Source organism: Protopterus annectens, chromosome 1.part0 (assembly GCF_019279795.1).
Source record: "Protopterus annectens isolate FY-2018-M chromosome 1.part0, PAN1.0, whole genome shotgun sequence".
NCBI lineage: Eukaryota > Metazoa > Chordata > Ceratodontiformes > Protopteridae > Protopterus > Protopterus annectens.
In genome coordinates this window covers 1,753,796,747-1,753,814,017 of record NC_056725.1, presented here as the reverse complement: position 1 = coordinate 1,753,814,017, position 17,271 = coordinate 1,753,796,747, and the positions used below count along the sequence as shown (strand labels likewise).

At 38.8% G+C, this 17,271-nt stretch overlaps 1 protein-coding gene across 1 annotated transcript in view; it reads left to right on the top strand.

Annotated features, from left to right (window-relative positions):
* The window catches only part of ORC3 (origin recognition complex subunit 3), a 1,128,136-nt gene that overhangs the window by 996,842 nt on the left and 114,023 nt on the right, over positions 1-17,271 (top strand). The window contains exon 18 of the mRNA XM_044069085.1: positions 13,388-13,504. Within this exon, the coding sequence (XP_043925020.1) occupies positions 13,388-13,504 (117 nt within the window). The remainder of the gene's footprint in view (positions 1-13,387; positions 13,505-17,271) is intronic.

Genomic DNA, 17,271 nt, shown 5'->3' with positions numbered 1-17,271 from the left:
TTACACATAGTAGAATCCCCTTCTATCTTCCATTCTTTCAGATGTACCAAAGGGTCGACCCAGTGTCTGTCTTTCCCACACCCAGTTGACCTATTTCTTCTTCTTCTAAGGAAAGAGCCATCCAGCCCATTCATTCCCCAGTAGAGGTGAGACATGGGAATTAATGAGCAGGTCAGTCTCCAGATCCTGGGGAATGTCCCAGTCCCAAACCCTTATCCTTGTCAGCCTGCAAGCTCCACTATGATTGTCTTCAGGAGATGCGTGCATGCTTGTTTCAGTGCTTAACTTTCCAACTAAATATCACACCACTTTGCAGCATGAGGATACTGGGCTCCTTGCTGTGGACAATTGCAGCAAGTCAAGCTTGCCACCTTCTCCCAGAATGGTCAAGCTGTCATGGTCTCTGACTTCATTCTTTCCCTGCCTTCTTCCTCCAGTGCCCTGGTCACTAATCAAACATGGGTTGTTTGGGGTCCAGTCATGCCTTTATTCTTCTGCACTATGGAGCCAGATTTCCTTCTGGCCCCATTTCTTAATAATTTTAATTTTTAGGTTATAAGAGTTCTAATAGCCTGATTTTAGATTCACTTACAACAAATTAAACTTGGAAGACTACTCCTCCCTGTATTGCAGCCTTAAAATCCTTCTTCCCTGGTCTTCAAGAGTATTGAACCGGGTCAGAGAATGCACATAGTTTTAATGAAGGTGTTTATAGAATGAAATCAATCATTAATTGCTATCTTTTTTTCTTGCAGCTGTTATTAGTTTACTTACTGCCTTTTGAATTAATTTACAAGTATTTCTATATAAAATGTTCATTTCCCATTGAATTCTGTTCTGGTTTCAATCATTGCTTTCAGGGGTTATACAATTTTTCTGTCATGGGTCAAAATCAAACAGAAGGAGGTAATTAGCAGGGTTTCCCACTCTTTCCTTTCTTAAAACCTACAGTTATACTACATAATATAAAACTGCATTGATAATTTGGGTCAAATGCAATATACATTTATTTTCTTATTGATAAACGTTTTAGTCACAAAGAGTCTATGTATTTTCTTAAGATATGTTTGGAAAGGCATTAAGTCATTCTTCAGTATCAGGCCCATTCATCTGTCCACAGAAGTTTACAGTTCTCACTGTAAACTCTACTCTTCTTGTATCACTTACTGATAGTTCTGTCTTCCCCTGGCCTAGCACAGGGATCACTGTTGGCAAGAACCAGTGCAGTACAAGTTGCTTCTCTAAATAATTCTAGGATGAGGAAACAGCTATTGTAAGCTGTTAGGGTAAGTGAATTTGCAGAGAGATCAGGAAATTCCAGTGTAGAACTATTTTGACAGCTGTAGAAGATGCCTTGTCAAATTGTTCATGTGTACTGCATATGCACATACCTGTGGACTAACAGCATCAGTCTCTATCAGTCATAGTTGGTCGTTTATCTGCAACCCAGCCACTGGCACTCCCAAGATATTAGAGCTGGCAAAAGTAGTACTCCTCCCCATCCCACATTCAGCATTTTTGTCAGCCATCTGCCCTGGTTGGGAGGGCAAAAGATTAGCTGTAATTAGCAGGGTCCAATGACAGTATTTCAGAGCCGTGTGCATGTATATTACACATTGGGGAATTGGGAGAGACATTAGGTAGGGCATCCCTAAAAGTCTTCCACAGCTGTCAAGATGGCACTATACTGTGCCATCTTCAACTTCTGTATCCACGTTCCCCACTGAATGCTTGCACTAAGTATTTCCCCATTCTAAGAAGGTAGGTCCAGGACTGTGGTCCAAAGGCAAGTAGGACAGAAGTCAGGAAGGGTGGAGCAGCTGATCTTTAAGAGGCTCTGGGACAATGTTGCTGGCAGACAGCTATAATAGGAAGAAGAATATTTAAAGCTAAGCTGTAGTAGGATCACTTTACACAGACAAAAATGCTAGAGCATTAGAATTACTTGTACCTGCCATTGAAATAAAAGTTGACACCACTCTAAATGGCTTTGCTTCCAAAAATATTATACGTAGTGCAGGTAACATATCTAGAACCCACATCTAGAATATTAAATCAAGGAGTACTGTACTTTTAAAACTTCTCTGATGCACTTCAACTGCTAGATCAGCTGTAAAATGTACGCTATTAGTAGATACTTGGAACACTTTGGTATTCTGACTTAACATTCTGTAACCAAGTGTAACTGTTGACCAGTCCAGTACTGTACTAGGTTTTTGATATTATAGCATGTAGTGGAAAACACTACATGTTGCATTAAGAATGCAGACACTACATGCACATGGAGAGAGATCAGTATGTGTCCCTCAACCAGTTAGCTATCTGGTTGGTACATTTCTTGCAATCTGTTCAGTAAAATAAAATAAACTGTATCCTGCATGTAAATCTGATGTGTAGCTATGTTAAGAACTTAACTGACATCATTTTCTCACTTTAATGTTTCCTAGCTAAGTAACACTTTGTTATGGACCAGTAATTGTAAACCATGCCATAGACTTATAAGTGGGAGCCAAGCTTGTTTGCACTAATGAATGACTCCAGTATGAGCAGTCAGTAGTGTGTGACTGCTATAGATGGTGGGATGCAGGGGTCTTATCCCATGCAAAAACACTTTTTTATATATACAGTTTGAGTGCACAGTTTAGTGATTTTAGTGATTGCAGTTGTGAAGGTCAATCACAAAGGAATCTAAATCATATCAAGGTGCTCCCATAAATAACTGGTAGTCTAAGGGTGATGGACATTGAGCTGTTCTCAGAATATAGTTGTATCTAGAGAACATTTAACTGTAAAATACTGTTCAGTTTAGTTTGACTGGCTACATATTCAGTACCTTAAACTCTTTTCCATTTGTGAAGCGCAGGCTATACTCACCATCTGAAATCATATTCCAGAATATATATCACCGTATTTACTAAAAGAGATGCATGTACTTCAAAAGCTCTTATTCGTAATAATTGACACCTGCACAGCTATTCCATCTTCCAAAAAGTGGACCTATTAAGGCATACAACTTTCAACCCTGAGATTCAGCAATCAAGAGCAAAGTCTTGAGAATCAAGGACATCTAATTAGTATATAATCTGCATATTCATCAGCTCATGGTTCTGTTCATTTCCAGTAGGGGCATTGTCCTACTCAGCCACTTGCACAGAGTTACAAAGTAATCAACTGGAGACTGAGGAAATTAAACCCAGCAAAATGAGATGAAGTCTGTTGGCAGGTAATATATTTAAAAACCTGTGCTACACTTTCAGAGATACCTTAACACATATTATACAATGAAAGTAAGTTTACATTGAAAAATGTGCACACTGATGGACAAACCATCAGCATACTAACTGTAAAATCAAGTGTTCTTTAGAGGAAGAAGTTCCTGTAATTCACTTTATCCATACCACTAAGTGGAGAATTTAAATTGAAAAAAAAAAATTCAGCGCTAGTAAACTGCTCTGTGTAGCAAAACAGTACAGTACATTAAAAAAAAACATTCTGTGCCTGGAGCACTCTTTTGAGAAGCTCTACTGCATATATTGCAAACTTTTACCTGCTAAAAAGAGAAGTCCCCCATTATTTACTGAATTAATTTCCTAGTCATTAGCCAGAAAAAAAACTTCTTTAAAGAACAGACCTAAAATGTGAGATGGTCATCTGCACATTCCTTTAAAGTCTACCCAAACCACTTAAACTATCTAAAAAAAATAAAACTCCAGGGAAAAAAGACAGAGATAGCAATGCACTGGGTCAGCTACGGAGCATGGTCAGTATATAATTTTGATGCCCCGACTACCAGAAGCTGTCAGAACAGCACTAAAGTATTTTGAACAATTATATTTTATTTAAGACTTTTTGTTAAATAATGTCATTGCATAATAACAATAATCCATTCCTGTGTGTGGGTAACACAGAATTTACCCATGGTTGGCTTTGTTTAATCACTCTGACTTCACCTTTGTGATCAAACCATACCAACCATGGGTCCCCAGTGTTACCCACACCCACTGATGGATTATTCATGAAAAATGTTTTCTTAGTGATCAGAGATGCTCCCTTTGTGAAGGAATTATCTAGGATTCTCAAAAAATAAAGGCACAAAATAATAGGTAATAGTATTTTGGGAGCATTATTAAAAAGCCCAACCCTTTGGGATTTAGGAGCTCTTTCAGCCTTATGGACAAGCATGTCAATTCGGGTAATCATTGTGATGTAAACTTTGAACCTTGTAAAGGATGTTCTATATAGCTAGTTGTTTTCAGAATATTTTTCCTGGAGGATCAAAGACATTTTTTGGCACAGGACGGACTATGGAGAAAATAAAAAAGTTTAGCAAACAAACCATAAGCCTGCAAGCTAAATGGAATTCTGCTTCTCAATTCTGTGACAATAAGAAAGCCCATAAAGATACCTTACCAGTGAAACCTTTTCCATTGTTTCAAAGGAAAATGTTTAAGCAACAGAAAAAAGCCACAAAGCTGACTAGAATAATCAGGAGAACCTTTTTTTCCTTGGAACTAGAGACTAATGTTGGGAGAATAGATATCATGTAATCACGTGAACTGTGACTCTGCATGAAGAGGTGGATGAAAAAGAGTGAAAGTTAAGCTAGTGAGAGAACTGTAAGTTATAAATACCACTCTGTCGTTAATATTTAGGAGAATACTCACTGGACTGATGAAGTAAGTTAGTAAAATAGTTTTTGTTAATATTTGTGTAAAAATGTCCTTATGTAAATTGCATGATATATTATAAAGTTATACAGTATATAGTCAGTGATATTTTAAATGTGAGGTAGGTGGATTTCTATCAGTGACTGCTATATACACTGGTGATATTAAAATGAGAAAATCCTTTTTTTAGTTGCTGTATATCCAGGCTTTACAATGCGACAAGATAACTAATAGTGTTGCATATGCCGCTTGAAGTGTGTAAGCATATACAAAATTAAAAGATAATTTCCTGTGTTTTAATAATGGTGGAAACCTAGAGTAATGTTCAAAATATAAGCTCCCAGACACTTTTAAGCAACAGGATGGGGAAAACAAGAGAAGTGATAGACGACATGAACGATTTTAGTTTTCTTGCATTTGGAAAGTTGCTGGCTGTTTTTTTTTTTTTCCTTAACAGTCAGCTTACAGATGCAGGGAATTGATTATGAGAGATCTGAACAGTTTGTTTCAAGTGCAATCTGCAACATACCATGAAATTATCTTCTAAAAGGTATAGTGACAAGCCATTCAGTGAACAATGTATTCTGAGTAAAAATGTATATTGACAATGCCATTCAGTGAAACAATGCATTCTGAGTAAAATCTGAAGTTCAATGTAACTATTAAATGGATATTGGGAAGCAGCTCATTGAAAATAAATGAAGCTTGAAACTGTGGAAAATGAGTAGTCACACAAGTAGCTGCTCTCCCTGGCAGTGTTTGTCTTTTAATGCAGTATATAGTATATATGTCAATACACAGCCGCAGTGGTGCAGCAGTAGCGTTGTTGCCTCACAGCAAGAGGTTCTCCCATTCGATTCTCAGCTAGAGCGCCTTCTGTGTGGAGTCTGCATGTCCTCCCCGTGATCGAGTGCCATTCGAAAGACATGCATAGAATGGGCGTGCCTTTGTTGAAGGTTGGGCGTCGAGCTGGTACCTCGGCACCCATAAAAAAATGTACTGCCAATCATTAGTGGACCGGAGTTCCACTGTGGTGACCCCTAACCGGGAAAAGCCAAAAGAACAACAACACATGTCAGTACGCATTTGTATGCAACCTTAGTATTTAGATACATTAAATATAATGGTGTACAGTTTATTTGTTTATTTGTTTAAGGGTAGCCAGTGCAGCATTTCTTAGAACTAACAGTTAATGTTTCCTTAGAGCATGTCAGTTTGTTTTTCACATTTGGGAAGGGAATATATATCTGATAAGAACAGTTAGCAATCTATATAAGTGTGAACACAGACTGTAACATGTGCTTTACCATGCTTAACTTTAACTTTAGAATATTTAATGCCTTTAAGTGCAGCTAATTGTTTGGGGCAACTGCTCCTATTTGGAAAGTGTATGTAACACAGAGGGTTGTAAATCAATGTGGAAAGGGATGATGATAAAATGGGGATGAGGGAATTTGAAATAAGGAGAGGGTAAGATTTAGGATGCAGGCCCTTAACTATGCCAAATGTTATACATATAATGTAGCAGAAAGTATTCTAAAACATAAGCCAACAAAGGAATAGAGAAAGGAGACTTTAACAAGAGAGAAGGCTAGAAGTACGCATGCTGAAAATAGGCAAAAGTTGACAGGAATTTATTGGAGAAAATTAGCAAAAATATGTTTTCTTCTTTGTTGACTGGGTTAGTCTCACTAGGCTAGTAGCCTCTTTTCAGGGGAGACCCGAGGTGGTATTTATACTATTAGTGGACATTTGACCAGGGCATCCGGGGACTTCCCCTATTCTTTTCAGTAGGTGGTGTGGGATCTTTTACATCCACCTGAGCTTACCAACTCAAGCAGATGGGGACTCAGTTTCATGTCTCGTCAGAGGACAGCAGACTCAGGAGTGTGTAGCACCACCAATAACAAAAACATTGGAAGCAAACCACAATGAAGGGAAAGAGAATACTAGAAAAAGGTGGCAATTTGAAACCCTTTGAGAGTATACATACATCGAGATGTGGGACGTGCAGACAGTGCAACAGTATTTGTACTAAGAACATAATAAGATTGGGTAATGAGAACAGTACTAGAATTTACCCAGTTAAGGGTAACTGTAAGTCCAGGATGGTAGTATACATCGCTTTATGCACAGTCTGCCCATCTTTTTATGTGGGCAAGACTGAAAGACATCTTAGACAACGGATATATTCCCACTTATATTGTATAAAAAAACAAGACACTAAGAATGCACTAGCCAGGCACGTCATAACCGAAGGAAATGAACATGTATTTGAATTTGCCATCTTAGAGACAGTTAAAGATAACCCTAGAGGTGGTAACACTAAAAATTACCTTGCCTTTAGAGAGTTATATTGGCAAATTCTAACAGATGCCAATAAAAAACCGGGCATTAATGATTATTTTACCATCAAGCCCTTCTTGATGTTGAATATCAATTGAATTTTAGTTGAACAAAAGCATTTCTCAATTGAGTATATTTTTATATATATCTACTACAGTACCTGTACAGATTTTACTGTGCTACTCAAACTAAACTAGATATAGTTTTTAAAAAGTTAATATTTTATTTATTTATCTGTAGTTTATAGAGTCACTAAATTGAATGTATGTGTCGCTCAAGAATTCACTAATTGCATTTTTATATGTATGACATTATATTTATATGTATGACATTATTTTTATAAAGCTTATATGCCTTTAAATATGGTATCTTAGTATTTTGGCGCGTTTTGTAATTTAAAATGAGGAGGAAACAGCTGTTTTAACCGTTCTGAAGAAGCTAGCTGCGTCTAGTGAAAGCGCTTAACGCTTGAAACTGCTGTATTTTTATTAAATTTCAACTATTTCCGGTGGATTTATTTTGCTAAAACATTGTCTTGTGGTACGATATACCGGTGTGGATTATACAGAGAACTTGTTGGTGTTGTTCCACACGGGAGGTACATAGTACAATGAAGGGAAAGGTAAGAGTGGAATGAGGCCAAGCAGAAGTTTGGACTGCAGGTTAGAGACAGTCTTCCCTAATGGGAATGGATAATAGAATATAGACAAAGAGAAAGGGATAGAGGACCATTAAGGGAAAGACAGACTCTGACAGAATTTTTAGTTGAGTATAGAATGGAAGCTTCTGTTAAAAACTGGATAATTAGGAGGACATATCAAGTATTGCAAGATAAATGTAAGAATCGGTCAGAGGGGGTTAGAAAATATTGGGAAAAGAGACTGAAGAGACCATTTATAAAGGAACAGTGTAAGGACATCTTGATGGCTCTGTAGTATGCAGCAAAGTCTGGAAGTTTTAGTTGTTTGGAAATTTTGCATAAGTATTTTTAAAACCCAAGCAGATGTCAGAGTTTTTTTTTCTCAGACAAATCGCAAATGCAGGAAGTGTGATGCAAAAGAGAGGCAATTGGGAACATTTTTAAGGAATATAATGAGCTGGCAGATTTTAAACATTTCCTGTAGAGTACTTTGTCAGAAATGCTGGGGAGCAAATTATCAGAATTGCCTAAACATAGTAAAGCCTTACTAAGTTTAATGCTATTGGATGGCAAATAAGAAATGACTAAACATGGATATCATTTTAAACTGGCTGAATGCTGTAATTTAAAAAAAAAAGAAAAACTGTGGAGGTGGTATCTTTAGAAAAGGCAGGAACAAATTACAGAGAAATAAATGAAATTAATGGGCGTACCTTCATTGAAGGTTGTGCGTCAGGGCTGGTAACTCGGCACGTAAAAATCAACTAACAATCATGAGCGGACCGGAGTTCCACTGTGGCGACCCCTAACCGGGAAAAGCCGAAAGACACAAACATTGGGAGCAAAACATGCAAACTAATGTTCAGGAAAAAGAATAAGGTGTAAAGTAAGGCAGGTATTGAACATTTTATTCAATGTTAGAATGAATGGCAGTAGTTAAAAAGAGAACATATTTGTATACTAAATGAAAATATATGTTGATTTCTTTTCTATTAATGTTATGTAGAGTTAAGGCTGTGAGCTGTAGATCCTGTGTGGTATAGGATTTGATTCCCCCCAACCCTCATTTGTGTACTTTGTGACCTTGAGGAAGTCACTTAACCAGAGAGTACTTGGGGGAAACTGGGAATTTGGGCTAGGCCCCTCAATGGTCCACTGGTTTGCAGGCCAAATAACCTATCTATAAAGATGTATAAAAATGTAAACAGATGATCACATGTACATGCCTGACTCCTTTAAAAAACAGCAGGAAGTGCCCTAAATTAGATATATTATACAAGTGGCAGTATTTACATAGGCACAGTACATCACTAACTGTCCTCAGTTGCTGAAGTCAGCTGGAAGTGACAGAGCATAAATGAAGGTGTTCTGACTGAAATTACTGTTGCAGTATTCTTAAAGTATGTTCATAGGTTGGTACTAGGCTGTCAGCCCTAGGGCCTATACAAGCCTAGCCATAACAATTACCTGGCTATTTCTTCCCACAGTATGTACTTCCCTGGACCACTGTCTAGCAGGGCGACTGACGTGATCCCTGGGGTGAATTTCCTTTCTCCCATCCAATCGTCAAGGTTCCTTTTGAAGAGAGCCAAAGAGGCACTCTGCTTGACATGTATAGGCAATCCATTCCAGAGTCTGGGGAGTCTCTGTGTCAGGAACCTATCCCTCCAGCATGTTTTGTTTATTGTGATGACAAGGTTTAGATCCCTGGAGCGTGTGGCTCTGAGGGATTGGGATTTCTTTAAGTGTAGCATGTCCAACAGTTCTGGGTTTGACATGGCCTTGTATGTTAAGCAAAGATCGCCTCTGAGTAGGCAATATGTGACAAGAGTATTGCTGGAGTTTTTTAAGGCGAACAGCGTAAGGCATCTGCTTTAGGCCTGTGATTCTTTTAGTGAGGTATTTCTGCGGCCTTTCCAGTTGTTGCAGATGTCTTGAGAGAGATGTGTTTTCATCCTCTGATGTCCAGACAGGGTACCAAAGCTTTATCTTCTTGAGGGCTTAGGTCTGATGCATGACCTCAGCTTGTATACATCTGGGTATATAGCTGGACATATGCACAAGTTCCTCATATTATCTCGCTGCCAGCCCAAATGCAGGTATTGCATCTACATTGGTCATTACTGCCATCACTTTGCTTGTTTAGTTTTCAGATAAGTGACTCATTGGGGAACCTTCCTTTTTTAATTTTGATTGTGTTTTAAAACTTTTGTTAGATGTCAGCTAGGCAGGGTTAAGTGTGAATGCAGTAGGCAAATTCCATGCAAGGACTTGCATACTAAGTGCCTTTTTTGTTTAGGCCCAGAACATGAATCCAAGTCCTGCTTTGTCTGTCTGTCGTTTGCTCCAAAAATCCTTAGGGTGAGGCTTTCCTCCCTTAACACATTCCTTGAAATGCAGCATCTGAAATGGCTGACCCATGCAAAGATGGCAGAATCCCCATCATCTAACGCCACCTTTCCAACAAAGAAGAAACTGAAGAGACCCCAAGACGATTCACAGTCTAACATTTCTGAGTTAAATGTACTCACTGAGGTTGTAAAATCTGCAGTACATCAGATATCCTCTCTGTTGCTTGCCATCTAGACCTTGTTAGAGGTTAGTATAACTCCTGAGGCTTTACAGATGGCGGATATGTCAAGAGGATCCATGCTTAATCATTTCAGAGTCATGGAGTCCCCCAAATCCTACTCTGGGAAGAGGTACCAGGTACTCTGAAGTATGGCAGGGGTCTGAACCTCTGAGACTTGTTCAGGGGGACATCATGCCTAAAAAGAAAAAACAAAAAATAGACATGTCACCTCACCTACAGCTTCTAAGGAAAAAGAATGGATGATTTCTCCCAGGGCTTACTTAACATTATCATGGACTTTGTGCTGCAGAAACTTGCATTGCTCCTTTTCGAGTCAGCATCATCTGACACTCTAAAATTCTACACTTGGAAAACTATCCTTCTGTTGGGTCTTAACTCAGCTTGCAGAGTGTCTTAACTTCAGGTACACATGGTTATTCCACCTTTTCTCTCATTTTCTGCAAGGACAGGGTGACTCATATGGACAATTCTTTCACGCTTAAGGTACTGAAAGAACTGTTCCTCAGTCAGGCTATGTACCTGCCTTCCTTTTTCTCCAATCCCCAGAACAGGGGTGAAAGAAGTCTGCACTCTCTAGATATTCACAGGTAGCTGAGGCTGTACTTGGACAAAACAGAAATGATAAGAGAAACTGATCAATGCTTTGTTTCCTTCATGGATTCCAAACTGGGCCAGCCAGTCTCAAAGAAAACTATTGCATCATGGATCTCAAAAGCCATCTCTTTCTGCTATACACATTATGGTAAAACTTTGCCTTCCTGTCCAAAAGCAGACTGTACTCAGGTAGTAGTCTCTTCTGCTGCTTTTCATATGGGTGTTGATACCAGGTCCATCTTGGAAGCTGTCACCTGGTCCTGTGTGCACATCTTCACCAAATACTGCAAGAGTAACGCTTTTTCCAGTTCTAGGGCTGCCTTTGCTAGGTCTGTCATATCTGAGCACCTGCTAGGTCTGTCATATCTGGGCACCTGGACAGCTCATCCTCCCTTTCTCTACCTCCTTCAACTCTGGGAATCACCTATATGGTAAGAATACTGCAACAGTGATTTCAGTCAGGACATAGTACAGTTGTGTAAGAGCTTACCATAACAGTAGATGTCCCACTGATCACAGTTGTAGTATTCCTTCCCTACCTCCTTTTTGTCTTCTCTTCCTTGGCTCCAGCATTATTCTTTCCCTCAGTTGTGAGCTATCACCTAATTCCTGTTTTTGGGGATGTATGCCTTTGGGAAGGTAAAGCTTTGGTACCTCAGCAGGTCTTCGGCAGATGGAAACCCTTATGTTAAAAATGCTGCAACAATAATCAGTAGAATATCTACTGTTATAGTAATTTATTACAGATTTGTACTTTCCTTAATACAAAGACGTTTATTTGTTTATTTGATATTTGTTTACCGGGATAGTCCGACTGGGTCAGAAAGAACCCATTTTCAGCGGAGGCCCAGGGAGAAAAGCTCCAGTTACGTACAGAAAGTATACAAACTTTATACAGATAACATAAAAGTTACATACAGTGTGTGTACAAAATTGTTATACGGATGACATAAAAAATTATATACAGAAAAAGTACAAACTTTATGCAGATTACATAAAAATTACACGTTGCAAGTAACCAAATACAATGATATGAGGGAGATGGAAACTAGACATTAATATTAGAAGATAACACAGTATTATAGATATACAAGTAGAATAACACAGAAGTGATGAAGTACAGATGGGTAGAGAGTGACAGATTCAGTCTTGACTAAGTTGGAAAAGCAATTAGCCAGGATCAGAGCAATGGCACAGCCAATAGTTAATCAAATGTTGCTGCAATACAGATTTAAAGGCAAGTAGGTTAGTAGTAGTTCTTACTGTAAGTGGAAGTGAGTTCCATGCTTTAGCAACATAGTGGGAGTAGAGACTTTGTCCACTTGTCTTACAGGCTTTGGATATAGAGAGAGAAGCTTTTTATCTGCAGACCTAAGTGTTCTGTTTGGGTTATAAGGTTTAATGATGTTGTTTAGTGCTGGGCAGGCTCAGAGTTTGTAGACCATGTTGTGGATTATTGGTAGTTGGGTATATAATAACTACTTGGGGAATTCTAGCCAGTTTCGTTTATTTAGAGACAAACAATGGTGGGTTCTAGTTTCTGAACTGGTAGCAAACTAGGCCAGTTTGTTATAACATTGTTCCATTTTGGATCTAGAGGAGCCCTGTAAATTGGTAAGTATCGGAGCACCATAAAGCAAGGAGGGTAGAAGGAAAATTTTGGTGAGAGTGGTTTTGGAAAAAGAGGCTAGGGTACGTTTATTTCTATACAGTGTGCCAAGTTTCTGTTTTTTTTTTTTTTTGTTGTTGAATATGGAGATCAAACCATAGGTGGACAGTTTCAATGGTGCTGGAATCAGCAAAGAGACTTTTGAAGTAGTGAAGATTAAAATTACAGTCCTTTGGCTGGAAAAGAAGCAATTTACTTTTTTTGGGTTAAGGAATAGCTGTCACTTAGTAAGCCAGGATTCAACAGCAGAAAATGAGTATCAGAGAGAAGCTGGGGTAGTGTGTGAGAAGTACAGATTATTGTGGAATCATCAGCATAGTGTACAACTGTTCCACTAGTAGATGCAGTACATGGGTCATTAATAAAAATATTAAAAAGTAGGGGTCCTAGGACGGATCCATATTTAAACAGAGGTAAGAACTTTTTTGTAAGTATTGTCACTGTATAATAGCAATATACAGTGTGAGAATGTGGGTAATGCAGGTTTATTTTATTTTAAATTGCTTATTCACAGATGATAGTTTGCCTCATGAACAGACCACATCAGCAGAGGGCAATGCATTACCCACACTCATATGTTACGTATTACTTTATTTTTACATTTTCTCCTAAACTGCAGAATGTTGTCATGATGTAATATAAAATCATAATTTAAGAATTCTCCAGTGGCAATGTAGTTTAGTGGCCTAAGACAGTGAACTGCAGTCAAGGTCACCACCTGCAAAGTGTATAATTAGTTGCAAGTTCTTTGACTAAAACAACTGTCTTGTGACTTCCCCAGAATAATTTTTTGTTCAGTTTTCCCAGTTAAACGTACAATTGCAGACTCTGATAATGCAAAATGTACTAATCATTTCCCATTGCTTTAATTAAAACAGAATGAAGCGCTGAAGAGTGAAGCAGGCACCATATCAAATTCTGCTCCTGACATCTGCATTGCCTACAAACTTCACCTGGAATGTGGCAGATTAATTAACTTATGTGACTGGCTGGAGGTATGAAATACAATGAATCTGGTTGTATTCTTTATTCTAATTCTTGTAGTTAACGTTTGCTCTGCTACGGAGGACTTCATTAGGTACATGGTAAGAAAAGGTTACATTGTTTATAGCCATCAAATACTGGAATGGTGCCTGCGTCTTTCTGTAGCAGTCTATATGGAGTTACTTATGAAGGTATGAAATTATTACACACCACACCATCTGTACATCAGTTGTATGCATTCCAGTACTGTCAGCTACTACACATTTATTTTTCTTTCATTTTAATCCATTGTACAGGGGGTTCTTGCATTACCTGTTTTGTATTACTGTGCAGACATTTTCCAGGATGGTGTATTGAGATCTGTGTCTGGTATGTGTGGATAACGTCTTTAAGCTCTCCAGTGATGGGCAATGCCTTTAAGTCCTTTTTATGTATAAAATGTTAATCAAAACTGGGGGCATTAAAGATGTTTTCTTCTCTGTCTACATGTTCTTCAGGTTTTCAGATGTTCAAATGATGTAATAAGAGGCCAAGGAATACAGTGACTGCAGCAAATACCACATATACCACCACTGTAAATTTCACAGCACCTTTAGACGTGTGTGGGATGTTATCAGTTATGTAAGCAGTACAGCGGCTCATGGCTTAACAGTTGGGGCACAGTCCTCTCCTCCTTTTACTTTCTCTGTGGAACTTGCATGGATTTCTCCAATCACTCTACTTTCTACCCGTGTGTGTGTGTGTGTGTGTGTGTGTGTGTGTGTGTGTGTGTGTGTGTGTGTGTGTGTGTTTATTTGAAAATGATCCAGTGGGATTAGTGTTCCACCCTATTTAACAAAATAAAAATTGCATATCTGTTATATCTACATATTTGTCTGTATATATCCAACTCTGTCTATCCCCATGTGTGTGTGTGTGTGTGTGTGTATATATATATATATATATATATATATATGTGTGTGTGTGTGTGTGTGTGTGTATATATATATATATATATATTTATGTATTTGTGTGTACATGTATACATATATATAGATATATTTATGTATATATATATATATATATATATATATATATATATATATATATATATATATATATATACACACACACACACACACACACACACACATATATATGCATGCAGCTCGTTCTTACCCCCACTAGAGGTAGCAACATCCTTAACCTGGTCATTACTAACATGGGCGACCGTTGCTGTATATCAATAGTCAACTCCTCCCTGGTTAGATCCGACAACAAACTAATTACCTTGGAAATCCACATCCCTCAAACCCCTCCCCCACCCCTTGCAAAGGTAACCACCATGAAAAACTTCTCCAAAGCTAACTTTGGGCTCCTAAAAACAGAGGTGGCTAACTTCATGCCACCCATGCAACTGGAGACCACTGAATCATAAACTAATGCCCTGTACGAACACGTACACAAATGCATGGATTTCGCCATACCCAATAGAAATAAGACGCTCTCCTTCAAAAAAAGGAAGCCAGTCTGGTGGTCCCCTGCCATAAACAAACTCTACAACAGGAGGAGGAAACTGATGCGGAATAAGGTGAAGTCCCAAGACTGGAAAAACTCCCGTATCAGCCTCAACAAAAAGTTGAGATCCCTCATCAAATCCTCTAAAGCTAGCTATGAAAATAGAATTGCAACAGATAGTAAAGACAACCACAAGGCCTTCTATAGTTATGTAAGGAATCTCCTCGGCCATACCCAGATTTGTTCGGAGCTATTGCACAATGGCACCACCTATAAGCCAACAGCTATTGCAAATATACTGGCCGACAGATTCAGTGCCAACTTTATCCCTCTCTCCCCCACCAAAGGACCAATTACAATACCAGTAGATTGCCAGGTTAAAACAGCACTGTCCAAGGCCAAGAATACAGCTTCTGTGTGACCTGCCAATATCCCTGGATGTGTTCTACATGAACTACAGAGTGAACTGGCAACTCGCCTGTGTGCCCTGTTCAATCACAGCCTCACCTCTGGCTTTGTTCCTACCAAATGGCGCACTGCCACAGTCATCCCTCTCCACAAAGGAGTAGTGACTACAGACCCTGGGAACTAATGTCCCATTAGCCTGACAAGTCTGATATGCAATCCTCTGGAACCCATCATCATGGACCTAATAAACAAGGATATAGGGAATGTCCAAACTCTGGATCCCACACAATTTGGTTTTGTGAGTCAGTCACCAGAGCTATAGATGAAGTCAAGGAGGTCCATATATCCTACCCTGATCTGACCAAGGCCTTTGATACCATTCCCCACTCATGAATCATAGAAAAACTCATTACGCTATGCATCAACCCCTATATCACTAGGTGGTTTGCAAACTGGCTCACAGATAAAACTTAGTGTGAAAGTAGTTGACTCCAAGTCAAACTGTCGACCAGTCACGAATGGAGTCCCACAGGATTCAGTCCTGGGTCCTTTCCTATTTGGTATCTACTTCTCTGAAGTCCAAACCAACACAAAGGCACTCTGGCTAACAAAGTTCACAGACGATTGCAAGATGAGAGCCATAATTAAATCCCCAAGTAATGTTGATATCCTACAGAAGGGCCTCACTGAGCTGTCAGAACCATGGCCTCTTAAGCTCAATGTCAAAAATGTGTCATTATCCCCTTTGGGAAAAACACGGTTCCCATCCCATGAATTACCACATCGATGGTAGTCTGCTGAACACAGAAGGTGTTATAAGAGATTTGGGAACACAGGTTGACAGCAAACTCTCTTTTGACCACCATATTGCCACTGTGGTCAGAAATTCCTTCTGTGTGACACATCTCATTACTGAGGGTTTTGCATCCAGGAAGAAAGAGGTGATTGTCTCCGTCTACTCTTCCCTCATTAGGCCATTCATCGAGTACAATACCCAATTTGGCATTTACCTCACTAGACACCTGCAACAACTGGAGAGGCTGAAAAAGTACCTCATAAAGGGGATACTAGGTCTTAAAAAACTTGTCCTATATGGACAGACTAAAAAAAACTCCAACTACTCACTCTCTAGAGGCGATCTCTGCTTGATTTACAAAGCCATGTCTAACCCAGCTCTGTTAAAAATGCTACATCTAAAGAAATCCCATTCCTGCCACACTACACTCCAGAGACCTCAACCTCATTACCACAATCAACAGAACAAGCTAGAGAGGCAGGTTCATAACCCAGAAACTGCTAATGCTATGGAATAGACATCTCATACATGTCAAGAGGAGTGGCTCACGGGCCCACTTCAAGAGAAATATTGAGGAGTGGATAGCAAATAGAAAATTCACCCCAGAGATCACTCCAGTGGCTCTACTCGACAGAGGCACAGGGAACTAAAGTCAGGTGGCACAATGCCAGGGTAATCCTATGTACTAGGCTTGTAAAGGAGCCAGGGCCATTAGCCTAATAGACACCTATGAACCTATGTGTGTGTGTGTGTGTGTGTGTGTGCATATCTATATATATATATATATATATATATATATATATATATGTGTGTGTGTGTGTGTGTGTGTGTGTGTGTGTGTGTGTGTGTGTGTGTGTGTATCTACATAGATATATATATATATATATATATATATATATATATATATATATACATACATATATACATATATATATATATATTGCTATATATATATATATATATATATATATTTATATATATATATATATAGGTTTGTAGGTTCATAGGTTTATACTAGGCTATCTGCCCTAAGGCATTTATAAGCCTAGCCCAGAGTTTTGTGGCTTACGCCACCTT